This window comes from Siniperca chuatsi, linkage group LG2 (genome assembly GCF_020085105.1).
Source record: "Siniperca chuatsi isolate FFG_IHB_CAS linkage group LG2, ASM2008510v1, whole genome shotgun sequence".
In the NCBI taxonomy this organism is placed as follows: Eukaryota; Metazoa; Chordata; class Actinopteri; order Centrarchiformes; family Sinipercidae; genus Siniperca; species Siniperca chuatsi.
The window spans coordinates 20,730,089-20,744,316 of record NC_058043.1 but is presented as its reverse complement, the minus strand read 5'-3'; the positions used below and the strand labels follow the sequence as shown (position 1 = coordinate 20,744,316).

Below are 14,228 nucleotides of genomic sequence, written 5' to 3'. Positions count from 1 at the left end.
TTTAAGTTGTGTCATATTTTAGTGTGTCCCCACATCATGAGGCCCAAAATGGCTCCCTGTGTATACGTCTTCAACCCTAACTTGAGCAGAAAATCACTTCATGTAGGCCTTTATCCCATCACATGAAACATTTTCTCACATAGAAACTGTTTCACAGAAAGTTATAAACCACACGGGGGTATCCTAGAAGAACAGATACCTCTGAGTTACCTTGACTGACAAGGGTCACAAAAAAGAAAGCAAACATAGACTAGTTTCACTTCTCCATGTTGGTCAGTTCAGCAAAAGTTTTTTTGAGTAGATACAGAATTCCAACAAACCTGTGTAGTGAGAATTGCTGCAAAGTAATCAATAATTTGCTGTTATTACTGCTATTATGTGCATGTCATCATCATATTGTAGACAGTAAATTCAAGATTTTAGTGCTTGCGGGATTAGATTTATGTATTTATTCATATCTGTGAAGAGAGACAGATGTGCATCATTTAGTGTTGAAGAATGTGTTGTCCAGACATGCCCCAAGTAGAAAGTGCTGAGCTTTTCATCTCAAGTTTTCTTCACCATGAGCCAGCTTGTATTGCTTTCAAATCACCAGCAGGTGGCGATACCTCATCTAAACTCTAAGTACTGTGTTAACATGCAGAATGGATGCTGTGTGTGTGTATGCGCAGATGCATGTGTGTGTGATTTTGTTTCCATATGTGCTGATATGCTTGACTCGATAAAACATTTAGATTCTGCAGGGACACTCACAGTTTTACGCAATACTTTCCATGGTATGGTCGTTTTTAGGCTTATTCTGTTTTCTAAGGGCATTCGAAATAAGGTGTTAGACCAATAAACCCACAGGTGTCAGTGTCTGTCACGGGCTCTGAGACCAAATAGAGCCAGAACCCCCAACCCATCACAAGGACCTTTAGGTAGCTTTGCACGTGGTACCATGTCTTGCTGTGGTTGTAAATTCACTGGCTGGGATTAGAGTGCTGCTTGGTCCACACACTTACACCTTGAACCCTTTTGAGAGGAAAGTGCAGATCAATTTATAGGCATTGTCACCCTACTCTCTCTGTACACCACCATCTAAGAATAATCAGCATGGCTGGCCTTAAGAGCTGGCTGCTGCCCAGAGGGCTGCCTGAAACTGTGTCAATATGCTTATTTATGGCAGCAAATATAGACAGACCCTTTTTCTCACCTCTGAGAAAGAGCTAAGATTAGCATCACCCTCTGCCCAGCATGTATCACTGTCTGAATTTAGCCTGTACCCCTTCTCATGCCTGTCCTCTGCCCTGCCCCTAACTATATCTAGCCCTGTATAGATCTCCATACCCTCTCCAGTTTCAGTCCACCGTTCAGCTTTCCTGACAGGGAATGCAAAGTGAATGACCAACAGCACTGTGTGGGCCCTGAGGATAAGTCCTCTTAGCCAATGGGCTGCAACTAGGGATTAGTTTCATTATCAATCCATCTGTTCATTATTTATCAGTATATTTTTTGGTCTAAAAATTGTGAAAAATGCCCATCACAATCTCCCAAAGGCCAAGTTGACATCTAACAATTGCCTGTTTAGTCTGACCAACAGTCCCAAACTCAAGAGAACTAAGAAAATCACCAACTACCTCCAAGAAGACAGAACCAGTGACTGTTTGGCACTTTCGCTCAAAAAGGACTTAGTTGGGACTTAATTTTCTGTTGATCAACTAACTGATAAATCGAATAATGGTTTCAACTCTGCTTGGCTCCTTACATCTCAAAATTGCATCTGTGAAATAAATGGCATGTGGACAAACATCTGAATTTATATAAATGGTACCACTTTATAAAGGGTTTATAAGTTGGAACAAGTGGCCCTATTAATTGCCAATGCATTGCCTGACCTCTGATCCTTTGGGAAAGTGATGAATTTATCAACAAATTATTAACATTTACAACTGCAGACTAGGGTTATTGTTATTATCACCCTGTTTAAATGACTTGTCAACATTTATAACTGCAGACTTAATGCTAATTACCCTTTGTTAATGGTTTACTAACATTTATAACTACAGACTTGACGTTTAATACCCATTATAAATGACTATTAATGACTCAACAGCCAGAAAGACTTTTCACAACCGTGGTATATAATTCACGCTGTATAGTACTGGCAGTTTTATAATAAAGCAAATTCACATTATATTGCTAGAGCACGTTCATCCTAGCTGCCATGCAGAGCTCCAGTTGGCCGCTGCGGGGCGCCCGCCTGCCTGTTGTCTGCGTGCTCGCTAAGCACCGCCCTGCTCCCTCCGCTCGCCTGCTGACTCTAGGCTCAGCGAAGACGCCCTTAGCAACACCACACAGCTGCGTCGAATAAGATACTCCTACCGCAGGGAAGACGGATTAAACACTGCCGCTTTATTGTACTGAGTACAGGTGGAGCTTTCCTGCGAAGGCGATGCCGCGGTTGTTTCTGCAGTTAACATGGGGCTTGAGTACAGCTAGCGAGCTAGCCTATTTTGGCTAGCCGTCCCCGAAGACCAGCGAAGCAGCCCCAAGCTGTCCCGAAGGAGGACAAAATCCTGGGGGTTCAACGAGTGCTACCATCGCTGTTTGCTAACTACAAAGTCAGCTAACCGGGAATAAGCACGGGAATGGTGCTCTGGATCGACTCACTGTACCGACAGAGCAAGGCGAGGGGCACACGGGTCAGACCACCAAGCTGTAACATTTGGACTCAAACTATTTTTAACCGAGGGAGCGGCTCTCGGGCGGACGAGTGTTTTTGTGGCTGTGTGAGCTAGCTGGCTAGCTAACTGAGGGAAACGACCCCCACCGCCTGCTCAGGTTTTTCAAACTGCAGCCAGGGCTAATGTTAGCCAGGGCGAGTGTGAGAGCTGCACACTGAACATACAACTCTGTGGTTTTATTAAAACAAGGATAAATTGCAGTCAAAGCCAAGAAGAAAGCTAGATAACCCCAAGGAGAAAATAACTTGAGTTCCATCGGAACCACAACTCAAGGGCTCTCGGACTCCCACTTTTTAGCAAACGGCAACGTTTATAAATGCTATTAGCTAAGTTTCTCACGTGACTGTAGTTTGAATCTTTGTTTTCCACTTTTTTATTCGGGATTTTCTTTTCACTTCGGATGCTGGCATCACATATTAATTGCAATCATGATGATAATAAGCAGAAAACCAGAGGGCCCAATAGCAACAGGTAACCACAACAAAGTGTTGCAGTCTTTGTCAGTAACATACCTTTGTTTCCTAAATGTTGTCGAAATATGTTTGCCTTGCTGATTTGGCATTAAAGTGAAACACTGCCAGCATGGCAGCTAGTGTTTTGTGGCATTAGTTTCACGCTCAAGCAACTCTCTGCATTTGCAGGAATATCTTGTGCCTAAAATGGCTTTGATTGACGCATTTTCTTCTTGGCTCCCGGTTTAAATGTCACGTCGTGTCATCCCGTGGACAGAGAAGGGACAGATGTAGCTCATGTCACAGCTTCACAAGACGCGGGTTGTAAACATGTTTACTTTTGCTTTGCAACTCCATATCAATCACGAGACTTCTGTTTCGGAAGAGTGTCCAGGAAGCTCTGCGTTGTTTTTAACATCCTCCTCGTAAGCATTTATCGTCTTATTAAAGTTTGATAAGCCTTTCATATCTATGTCGGCTACTTTTTTAACAACTGTTTTGGACTTTGTACCATGACTGTCATCGTTGTTATTGTTTTATATGTATGTTGGCGCTGACCTCGCCTTTGTTTGCCTCCGTGTTATGTGTTTGGGGTACTAGCAATTTTTAAACTGGCATGTAACGATATACTAGAAAATGTACATTTTGTGACATTGCTCTCACGCTTCTATCATATGTACCCTGTGGTTTTCATTGGCTGTGCTATCTGTAAAGGGACACTTTGTGCAGGATACCAGGAAGACGAGGGGGCAAAAAGCTGTGACTTTACCCCACACAGGCTTTATGACACATGATCTGCTGTATGTCTGTTTGCTTGAACCTTGTTCTCTACCCTTTGCTGTGCAGAGAGGAATTTGTGGAGAGCTGAAGGCCAGCTGGACGTAGTAGGCTGGATGTTTTGAAGTTCGGGCTCTGTTTAACCCCCCCCCATGAGAGTTTGCTTGGACAACAAAGTCAGACGCTGTACAGAAAGTGCTGAGCCCCCACTGAGTGATTAGGAGTTTACAGAGGGCTAATGGGGTCTGTGCTTGCTAATATTGTGTGTGGAGCCCTAATGCCTCTGTTTGCTGTGCTGTGTAGGTCTAATGCATCAGTATCCAGGCAGCAGGTCTAATCTGTCCCGGAGCTGTTGACGAGCTAGGGACATGGGCTCTGACGCACCTGCACATGGTTACAACACTCTCTCAAGGGCTAATCGGAGAGAACACCAAACCTGCCACAGTTTTGGGCTTTTGCTAATGAGCTAACCCAACACAATAGCTCTATAAATGGCTTATGCTAACAGGCTACTCAGCCTTATTTTAAGCTATCAAGAGACTAATACTGGCTGCTTTCTTCTATTGAAGTAGCAACTTGTGGGTATGATAAATGAGTGAGATGAACAGCCGGCTGATGGAGGTTTGTCATTTGAGTAACTGGCTTCCTCCTACAGTCCCAGATGCTCCCCTCATCCATCTACTCTGTCTGTATCATCTCACATTAGGTGTTTGGCTCGATGCCACAGAGGTGAGCACCCACACGCAACACTATTGAATGACAAGCACCCGCATCCTTCCATATGAGCTCTATTTCTGAGCACACCTGGTGTGTGCACTACATGACTCGGCCTGAATAGACAGATGGGCAGACGGAAAGATGCTGTCGTCGCAGAGGCATCTGTTACCCCTATTAGGCCAATAATACCACTTGCAGCGCTAGCGATCTGGGACCCTAAGCCCTATCTAAGCTGGTCAGGTTGGAGCTCTGGCCTTGGATACAATGTATTGGACACAATAGATACAATGGATGTATCTGCTAATAATGGCCTTTTCACAGTAAATGTGGGGTAGGATGTTGTGGCAGACAATGTGCATCCCCACTGCTTTACAGAGACCAGTGTTGTGGGGCTGTCCGGCTGAGGTTAGCTCTAGGGATTTTTTTGGGCCATACCACACTGTTGGTTTTAGTCTCAAGGTGGCCATTGGAACTGGTAGTTTGATGAAATGATGAAATAATGAAATAATCAATGGGACTTCACCTGGTTTGAACAAACAAGGGATAGTCTGTGGAGATTACATTGCATTCTGTAGGCGTTATCTCTTAACGTCATTGTCAGCCTGCTTTTTATCCCTGATTGTGTCTGTGTTGCAGATTTGATGGTTCTACATTATCTCACTGATTTAGTTGTTCATCTTTGTTCCTTCAGCACGGCATGGCGATGGTCTGTATGACTCGTACATGAGGACAGACCACATCCTTAAAGACGAAGCGGATACAAACAGTCCGTCCGGGCTGCCCCCTGTGCCCAAACACACAGTAAGTACACACATACGCACAAAGCCAGCAAAGCTGTATTTCCTGTGCTGAAGCACGCTCTGTCTCAGACATCCTGTTCTTCAGAGAGAGATTCCCAACTCAGCCCTGTTCCTATTCTTTCCTCAGTCTTGTTTCGCAGTGCGGGTAGCTTATCTCGTGTCTTATCTCTCTTGTCTCCAACCTGTCAAGTTTTTATACCCTTCAATAATAATAATACCCTTCAAGAATAACGTGATCATGTGAGTAATATTGATGACTGCCTGAAGAGACATGAGATTTGCCCGCTGCAACGGACAATCTCATGACTGTGTCAGATTAGCTGAAGTAGCCATTTTGTGTCTCCGTCGAAAGTAAATAGAGAGATCCAACAGCAATTACCATCCTTGTGAGCTTTTGTAGTTTGAATGTGCAAAACAGTGCAGTTCACAGGATGCAAATTTACCAATGTACAGTATATTGACATACTGTATGATCTCCATTTGCTTGAAAGATGACTGCCCTCATCTGCTCAGACAAATTACTTGACATAAACCATTTTTGATCTGCAGGTCTGCGTGTAGTCATGCATATTTATGGGGATACCATTAACTCTCATTCATAAGATGCCGTTCATGGGCTTTAGTAGATTGACCCATATATCTTATAAGTTGCTTTTTACTGATCAGTAAATATATTTGCTGCTTTTTAGCTTCTTCACTTTGAGATCTGGTAACAACTTGTGACGGGAGTTTGTCTATTTTAACATGTTTTACATTAATTGATCATCCAAAAAATGATTCATAGATTAATCAACACACAAAGATGACAGTTGCAGCCCAAGTGGGGTATCTTTCCGCTATGTTTGTCTCTCTGAAAAGCCCCTTTGCCAGAAAATGCACACGCATAGACAATGACACTCCACAGCCTCCCACAACAGGAAAAGGGCTGGTTTCATATATTGTAAGGATTTATTGGGCTTGAAAATGTGACCCACAAACAAAATCACCAATCAACATTCTCCCCATCCTCCCCTTTTTCTGTCTCGTGTAATCTGCCATCAGTGGGCTAACACAGAGGTTAGGCCTAGTTTTCTTTTCTAGTCTTGTCCCTTTTCCTTTGTATTTTCTCTCACGCTCACAGAGGTAATATCCTCCTGTTGAACGTGACTGACAGTGGCTCGCCCCAGTTCAGCATGTTGTACTCTGCTCAGAGTTGCCTCGTGCTCTATTCAAGTTATAAACTGATGTCATCCCTATTCCTTGTTAAAGGAAGAGACAAACTAATAAAATAAATGTCAGTAACACTTAGTTCTGGGTTGTAATACAACATGATAAGCGAGAGAGCAGAAAGCTCTGCTCAATGCTACTACAGACATAGATTCTGTTATGTCTGTGACTCAATGTATATCTCTGCATGGCCATGATTTGCTGATGTGTGTGATAAATGTCTACATGTGTTGAGTTGTTAAACTCTGTGAGTTAGGAGAAAAGCATACTTAAGTGTTTCTCTGACAGCAAAGAGATTAGCACTTTTCCATCTGTTGCACCATGCAGATTTGCACACAGAGGACTCTCCACCCTCAGTATTACCTGGTGATAATACTGATCAATCAATACTCCATCACAGCTGGTGCTCCACATGTAGAAAGCTTTGATTTTTTTTTTTTTTTAATGCCAGCATTTGTGTGTGTGGGTGTGGGTGAAGGGGCTCAATCAATGACATTCACTGTTTGTAGTACAGCTTTGGGACAACAGCTGCATGGGACCCTGGGTCAGCAGTAGGGCTGTTGTAATAAGTTAAGACTTTATGGTTACATGTATGGAAACCCATCCCACATTCCACCTCTATTTTAGGACTCAAACTTACAACACAAACACACCCCAAGCTGAGTCCTCTTTCAGTGGAACATGTCAACACCTACTTTTAATGTACGTTTCCTTGTTTTATCTTTATCAGCTGACATAGTTAGATGGTTTCAGTCATAGACCTGCTCAGCTGTGTGTACAAGCTGAAGCCAGAAGCTCCACAGGGCAGCATAGCAATCTAATCAAAATCTCCCCTTACTCAGATGGGTGAAACCAAACTGCCATTAAAATAAGAAGTGCTCATGTGAAAGAGAGACAGCGAGACAGACGCAGTAAATATGCCTCTCCAGTGTGTCTTTATATAGGAAGGCCACACTGAGTTTATGTCAGCGTGTCTTATTAACAGCCACACTGCTTCTATAGTTTAAGAGTATAATCTAACTTTAATGACTGTCATTTCCCTTGTGCTCCATAATCTTGCGGAGGGTTCTTTCCGCTGGGAAGAGAAGGAGAGACAGAGAGTGAGGAGGAATGAATTCCTTTGGTTGCTGAAATGAAGCTGTTTATTGGCAAGCAAGAGCATGGCTAGAGTTTTCCTGAAACTCTTCTTACCTTTCAGGTTGTTCGTGGGCAAATATGTTCAAAAAGCATTACAAAATGTACAGTGATTTGTTTAGTCCAGACTAGGGTTGCAGCGGTATACCGGTTTCAGAGTATACCATGGTATGAAAATTGACGGTTATCATACCATGTACATTTGCTTATCTGTGTTACTGAAAAAAAAATGCAGCTGAACAGAGAATCTCACTTGTGCATCTTTTTGTTTATTTTCAAAAGGGAGACTTTTTATACATAGCCTACTTCCATTTAAAAAAAAAAAAAGTTTCAAGTTTTGTCTGGACATAATATTTTGTGAAATTATAATGGTGTTTGTTCAACCAAAAAGCCCCTTCTGTTCTCACTCCTTTTAAAGGTCATTGTAACTAATAATAATAATAATAATAATAATAAATGATGATGATGATAATTGCTGTTGCTCAATTGGAATTTAATTGCTTTTGTTTTGTGCACTTGTCATTTGTGCTTAGGGGTGGGCGATATGGCCCTACAATAATATTTCAGGGTATATCTGCAATAACGATATTCTTGATGACAAAAATCCTGAAAAATATTAATATATATGTATTTGTCTATTGAAAAAGTAAATATTTGAAAGAATACATTACTCTATTTCTAGTAAATTATTTCTTATTTCAGCATTTTAATTCTACTTAATCCTCCACCTTATTGTAGTGTTAACTCACAAACTACTTTAATCTGCTCACCTTGCTTTTCCCCTCAGTGGGCTTTTCCCCACACACACACCGGCTTGCCCCGTGCCGCCTCTTTCTGTTTCTCTTTTTCCCTTTATGTGTTGACTTTCTTCGTCAGTAGTATGTTTTATAAAGTCGCCCAAAAAACACAACTCATGTTTTGGACTTTTTCACCTGCAAGTCCGTTTTCACAGCAGCTTGGTGAGCCACGTGTGGATGAGGTTTGTTGTTAACGGCGTAGCCTATCGTAACCGACGTGGTACCGAATGACATCGGCACCAACAGGTGCACTTACAAGCTTTTACTAAATATCGACGTTAGTAGTAGACCCCCTCTCTCTCTCTCTGTGTGTGTGTGTTTCTCTGCAAAACATGTGCGATTGTCTGTAGGCCGCACGGTAGGGGTTGAGCGACGAGAGATTGTCCACTAGTTAATCGATTGTGGATGGCCCGTAAATATACCTGGGTAGCCCGACCAAGTAAAGTCTATGTGTGGGAAACACTGCTTGATCTTTTGTAACCAAACCACTTCCACTACTAAAGTAGCTACCCTTTTTGGAACCAACTCCTCCACCCTGGAGCCAGTAGCAGTGTTATTTTCACTTTCAGCCATGCTTGTTGTTGCTGTGCGTAACAGTACAACGTCATTACGTCAACAAGTCGGAATGTTGCCATTATCACGATATGATTTAAAAAAAAAAATTAAAAAAATCCTATCTTAAAAATTGTGCCGGTATTATCGTGAACAATATGATATGGCACACCCCTATTTGTGCTAATCTGCAACAGCTGAGTTGTTTTTATTGCAATGCTAAGCCAAAGATTGCTTATACCTTTAACCTAATTGCTAACAGCTAGCAAAAAAACAAATAAGCAGGGATGTGGGTAATTTTGCATGAGCTATGTTTGGGGTGGGCCTGCTATTCTGAATTTCCTACCGGACACCAACTCCGTTAGCTGTTGATATTTAGGCCTGCATCAAACAAAAGCTGAGCTAGATTTCTAACTAGTTGCACATTCTACTTGTGTTTGTGGGATGAATGAGTTAATTGGGAAACTCTTTCCATTTTAATATGTGGTGACGACTCATTAACTCTTATTTTATACATGAAATATTGACATGATTCAAGCCAACAAAGAAATATTTTGTTTGACTATGTTCAGTTGCCTCTCAGTTGAGGTCTTGCATGTTACAAGTAGCTTCCGTTGTGCACAATGTCACTAGTCTGTAGATAGACACACACTCTCAAAAACACAGGTTCTCTCTTCACTCTATTGAATACATTCATACAACGCAATAAACTGCATGTCTTCTGCACAATGAAAGACAATATGTACACCCTATTCATAGACTGAATAAGCTCCAGTGTAGCGTTTACCTAATGGATTTTCTAATAGCTTTCTTTTTGTCCACTGTCTGTCTGTCTCTCTCCTTCCTCTAATAGGTTGTCAGCAACAAGACTGTAATGAGAGATCAGGTAACTGTGCGAGGTGGCCAGCTGAAGGTCAAGTACCTGTATGACGACTCCACCAACAACCGAAAGATCAGTGCCATAACCACAGCAACCACCCAGAACAGTGGGACCACTGGTCAGATGCCCAGTAAAGCTGCCCCGGTCTCGAGCCTGTCCAAGGAGCGCAGTATAGATAGGTGAGAAAGATACGCACGCGAAGACATTTTAAAACTTTAAAAACACCTTTCAATCATGTTAAGTGGCCAAAAACTTAAAAACAAATTTACAAGCGGAAGTTGTTCATCACCATGTTTCTGTCATGCTTGTTTGCCACAGCACTGAATCCAGTAAGGGCTCCAGTGAATCCTCTGGCCCACATGGAGTTGGGAATGGAGGGAACAGTGGGAAGCTGTGTGGCCCTCTCACTCCTGATCAGGCTCTGAGACTGTACCGATCTCAACTGACCACCCTGGAGCAGACAGAGATCCACTCCTACCCAGACATCTACTTTGTGGGACCCAATGCCAAGAAGAGGCCTGCCGTTGCTGGAGGCAACAACAACTGTGGCTACGATGATGAGCAGGGAGGATACATTCATGTCCCCCATGACCACCTGGCTTACCGCTACGAGTTCCTCAAGGTCAGACAAATATATTGTCATATTGTGAAGTGTTTGTAGGCTATCACAATTAGAGTTGAGTGTCTGTGAAACTAATAATGTTGTTTTGATCTTCCTGTCTTGCCATCTTCAGATTATTGGTAAAGGTAGCTTTGGCCAAGTGGCTAAGGTATACGACCACAAACTACAGCAGCACCTGGCTCTGAAAATGGTGCGCAACGAGAAGCGTTTCCACCGGCAGGCGCAGGAGGAGATCCGCATCCTGGAGCACCTGCGCAAGCAGGATCGTAATGGCACCATGAATGTTGTGCACATGCTTGAAAACTTCACCTTCCGCAACCATATCTGCATGACCTTTGAGCTGTTGAGCATGAACTTGTATGAGCTTATCAAGCGCAACAAGTTCCAGGGCTTCAGCCTGCCACTGGTCAGAAAGTTTGCACACTCCATTCTGCAGTGCTTGGAGGCACTGAGCAGGCACAGAATCATCCACTGTGACCTAAAACCAGAGAACATCCTCCTCAAACAGCAGGGACGCAGTGGCATCAAGGTAGGACTCCTGGCACATTCATGGGTGTGAAATTGTGTACAAGCCCTGTAATAGGTTTTGTACATTTTATGTTCACTCATAGAATTCTTTCCTCTCCTGTTTCTGCCAGGTGATTGACTTTGGCTCCAGCTGTTTTGAACACCAGCGGGTGTACACCTACATCCAGTCTCGTTTCTATCGAGCTCCAGAGGTGATCCTCGGTTCACGGTACGGCCTTCCTATTGATATGTGGAGCTTTGGCTGCATACTGGCTGAGCTGCTAACTGGCTACCCCCTGTTCCCCGGCGAGGATGAGGGTGACCAGCTGGCCTGTGTCATGGAGCTGCTGGGCATGCCTCCGCAGAAGATCCTGGAGCAGGCCAAAAGGGCAAAGAACTTCATCAACTCCAAGGGCCACCCTCGCTACTGCGGAGCCAACACCCTGCCCACTGGTGCCACTGTGCTGACAGGGTCTCGCTCTCGCCGTGGCAAGATGAGAGGTCCTCCAGGTAGCAAGGAGTGGAGTGCTGCGCTCAAGGGCTGCGAGGATCCCACCTTTACTGACTTCATAAAAAAGTGTTTGGACTGGGACCCCTCGTCTCGCCTCACCCCTAACCAGGCCCTCAGACACCCTTGGCTGTATCGGCGCCTACCCAAGCCCCTACCTGGGACCGATAAGAGCCATGGGGCCACGGTGAAACGACTCCCCGAGCACCACAGCACCTCCTTCCCCTCTATCCTGGCCAAAGGGGGGCCTGGCTTAGGCACCATAGCTGCCAACAACAAACTGAGGAGCAACATGATTGGAGATTCTGGGGAGGCCATACCTCTTCGCACGGTCCTACCTAAACTTGTCTCTTAGAGAGAGAGAGTCCTGTAATCTCCTCTTTCCTGCCACTTCTTCCTCCTCTGCACTCCTCAGGAGGAATCAGAGTACAGGAGAAAGTGGAGCCTAGGTTTTAAAACTTGTTTGGTTGTTCTTTTATTTGTTTTCTACTGAGAAGTGTCGACACCCCAGTTCCTGGTTTTTAATACTAGCTGAACAGAGAGAGAGAGAGAGAGAGAGAGACAATAAAATAAGTTTTTATACAAAGGATTTCCTTGAGCGGCTGTGGAATTTCTGTATACAGCCATTGATAAGGTTTGATTTAGATAATGCTTTTTAAAAACTTTGTTGTGTGAGTGGACAGCTTGGTAAATGAGCAAATGTTTTTAACCTGCGTGTGTTCTCACATGAGTGTTTTAGCAAAACACACTCAAGCACACCTGCACTGTCACTTGCCTCACTTCACACTCTTTAACACCGAGTACGCCACCCTTTCTTGGCAAGAGAAACTTGAAAAGGGCTACAGAGATTAAAAGAGTTCAGCCAACATAATTTAATAGGAAAAAAATAATCATGCTCCCATGATTGGACCCTATACACACTGACGCAGTTATCCCTCATCTATACAAAATGAATGCCTTCACACAGGTAATGAGGGATTGGCATTATGTAGTGAATAATTAGGAAAACATTTTTTAGCAATAAGTCTTCACTTCTTTGTCTTTTCTAATTGCGCTCTTTTTCCTATTTTTCCTTATCCCTGGTGCTTGCATGTCAGCTCAATATGTGACGTTAGTATGTGTGCGTGCTTTGTGGTGCTACTGTGGGAGACATTAAGAGGGCGTAGGACAACCTATTTACAGCCCCCTCCTGCTCCTAACTCCCCCATTTGAATGAAAGGTGGGAGGGTTGGGCGTACAGTAGCGCCACTCGAACTGTCACAAAGGTATCACCGTCACACTTGGTACTACACAATGGGGCTGGCTCACATAAACAGAAAGTTGGCTTTGGAAAGTTAAAGTTTGCATGAATGTCACCTGCCCACGCCCCTAGTTGGCAGTGGTGCATTAATCCTAATGTAAGAATAGTGCAAGGTGAGAGATTATGGGATAAAATGAAGGGCGGTATGTTCAATATGAGCCAAGTTCTTTTTTTCTTTCAGGGGGAGATGCAGAAGAGTTGACAGGACGGGTGACAAAGGAGGGTTTTTATTGTACTGAAGAAAGAAGTGTTTCTCAGGGAGACATACTTGATACATCCCTTAATCTTATATTAACTGTGTTCTACTTACAGTCCTCAGTCCCGACTATGGATGAACATGCATGCAGTTCTGTCCACTGAGAGCGAGAGAGTATGTATAGAGTGTTTCTGCGAAGGGGGTCTGCATGCTCCACAATCTGACCTAGATTCTCTCTCCTCCCCCACAATCTCTTTCTCTCTCGTTTTCCTCACTCATATAGGGCAGGGACCCTCTTAAACTCACACATAGTGTCATATATAGTGAATTATGGTGCTGTCCAAAACGCGCACACAGACACGCACACAGAGACACGTCAGGTGCATGTTGTATGGACCACACCGCTCATCGAGTTCTTTCTCTCGTCCCTCGTTTCCTTAAGTGAAACTGTCAGGGATTTCTACTCTGTCTCCGTTTTTTTTTATAGAAGTGGTTTCTATTTCTATTCAGTCCAGAATATCAGAGGATGTAAAATGCAAAAGCGGAAAAAGAGAAAGTTGTATACTGTCATGTTGTACTAGTGGTGTGCGTTAGTAGGAGGGTGTTTGGTGTTCTAGCATGAAATCACAACCTGTTTTCAGACTGAGTGACTATGAGAAGAGAAACTGTACAGTAACCAAATGAAGTTGTGATAGTTTCTTTTTCTAAAGAAAATAAAAATTATTATTAACTGAAATGTGCTGCTCTGGGTTGATTTCTGGTTTGAAACACATGTTTTTGATATTGCCGAAAATGGCTAGGTTACATTATAAAACCATAAGTGTATCTGTTTAACATGCAGAGTGAAGCAAACATTCCCTTTTATGTCAAGATCTGCAAAATACAGTACATGCTGTCCACGGAGTGCCAGATAAGATTTACCCATGAACCCTAAAACGATTTTTTTTTAAATCATTCAAATCATTTCTTTTCTGAGGAAAACTGTTTTCTGGGGAGATTTTGCAGAGATAGTGAGACAATAGATCAAGAGAGACTTGGATTCAGATTATCATTT

General features: G+C 43.3%; 1 protein-coding gene across 3 annotated transcripts; it reads left to right on the top strand.

Moving 5' to 3' along the window:
- The first annotated feature begins 2,237 nt into the window (after positions 1-2,237).
- Positions 2,238-13,910, top strand: dyrk3 (dual specificity tyrosine phosphorylation regulated kinase 3). Of its 3 annotated transcripts, none has more exons than XM_044178948.1 (6): positions 2,238-3,197; positions 5,364-5,473; positions 10,015-10,220; positions 10,360-10,663; positions 10,776-11,192; positions 11,302-13,910. In XM_044178948.1, exons 1-6 carry the CDS (start codon positions 3,155-3,157, stop codon positions 12,031-12,033), a joined length of 1,812 nt encoding a protein of 603 aa, XP_044034883.1. In that variant the 5' UTR covers positions 2,238-3,154; the 3' UTR covers positions 12,034-13,910. The 3 variants fall into 3 exon arrangements, with proteins under 3 accessions (XP_044034883.1, XP_044034892.1, XP_044034901.1); XM_044178957.1 differs by lacking the exon at positions 2,238-3,197 and adding an exon at positions 3,280-3,603; XM_044178966.1 differs by lacking the exon at positions 2,238-3,197 and adding an exon at positions 4,459-4,684.
- Positions 13,911-14,228: the final 318 nt, after the last annotated feature.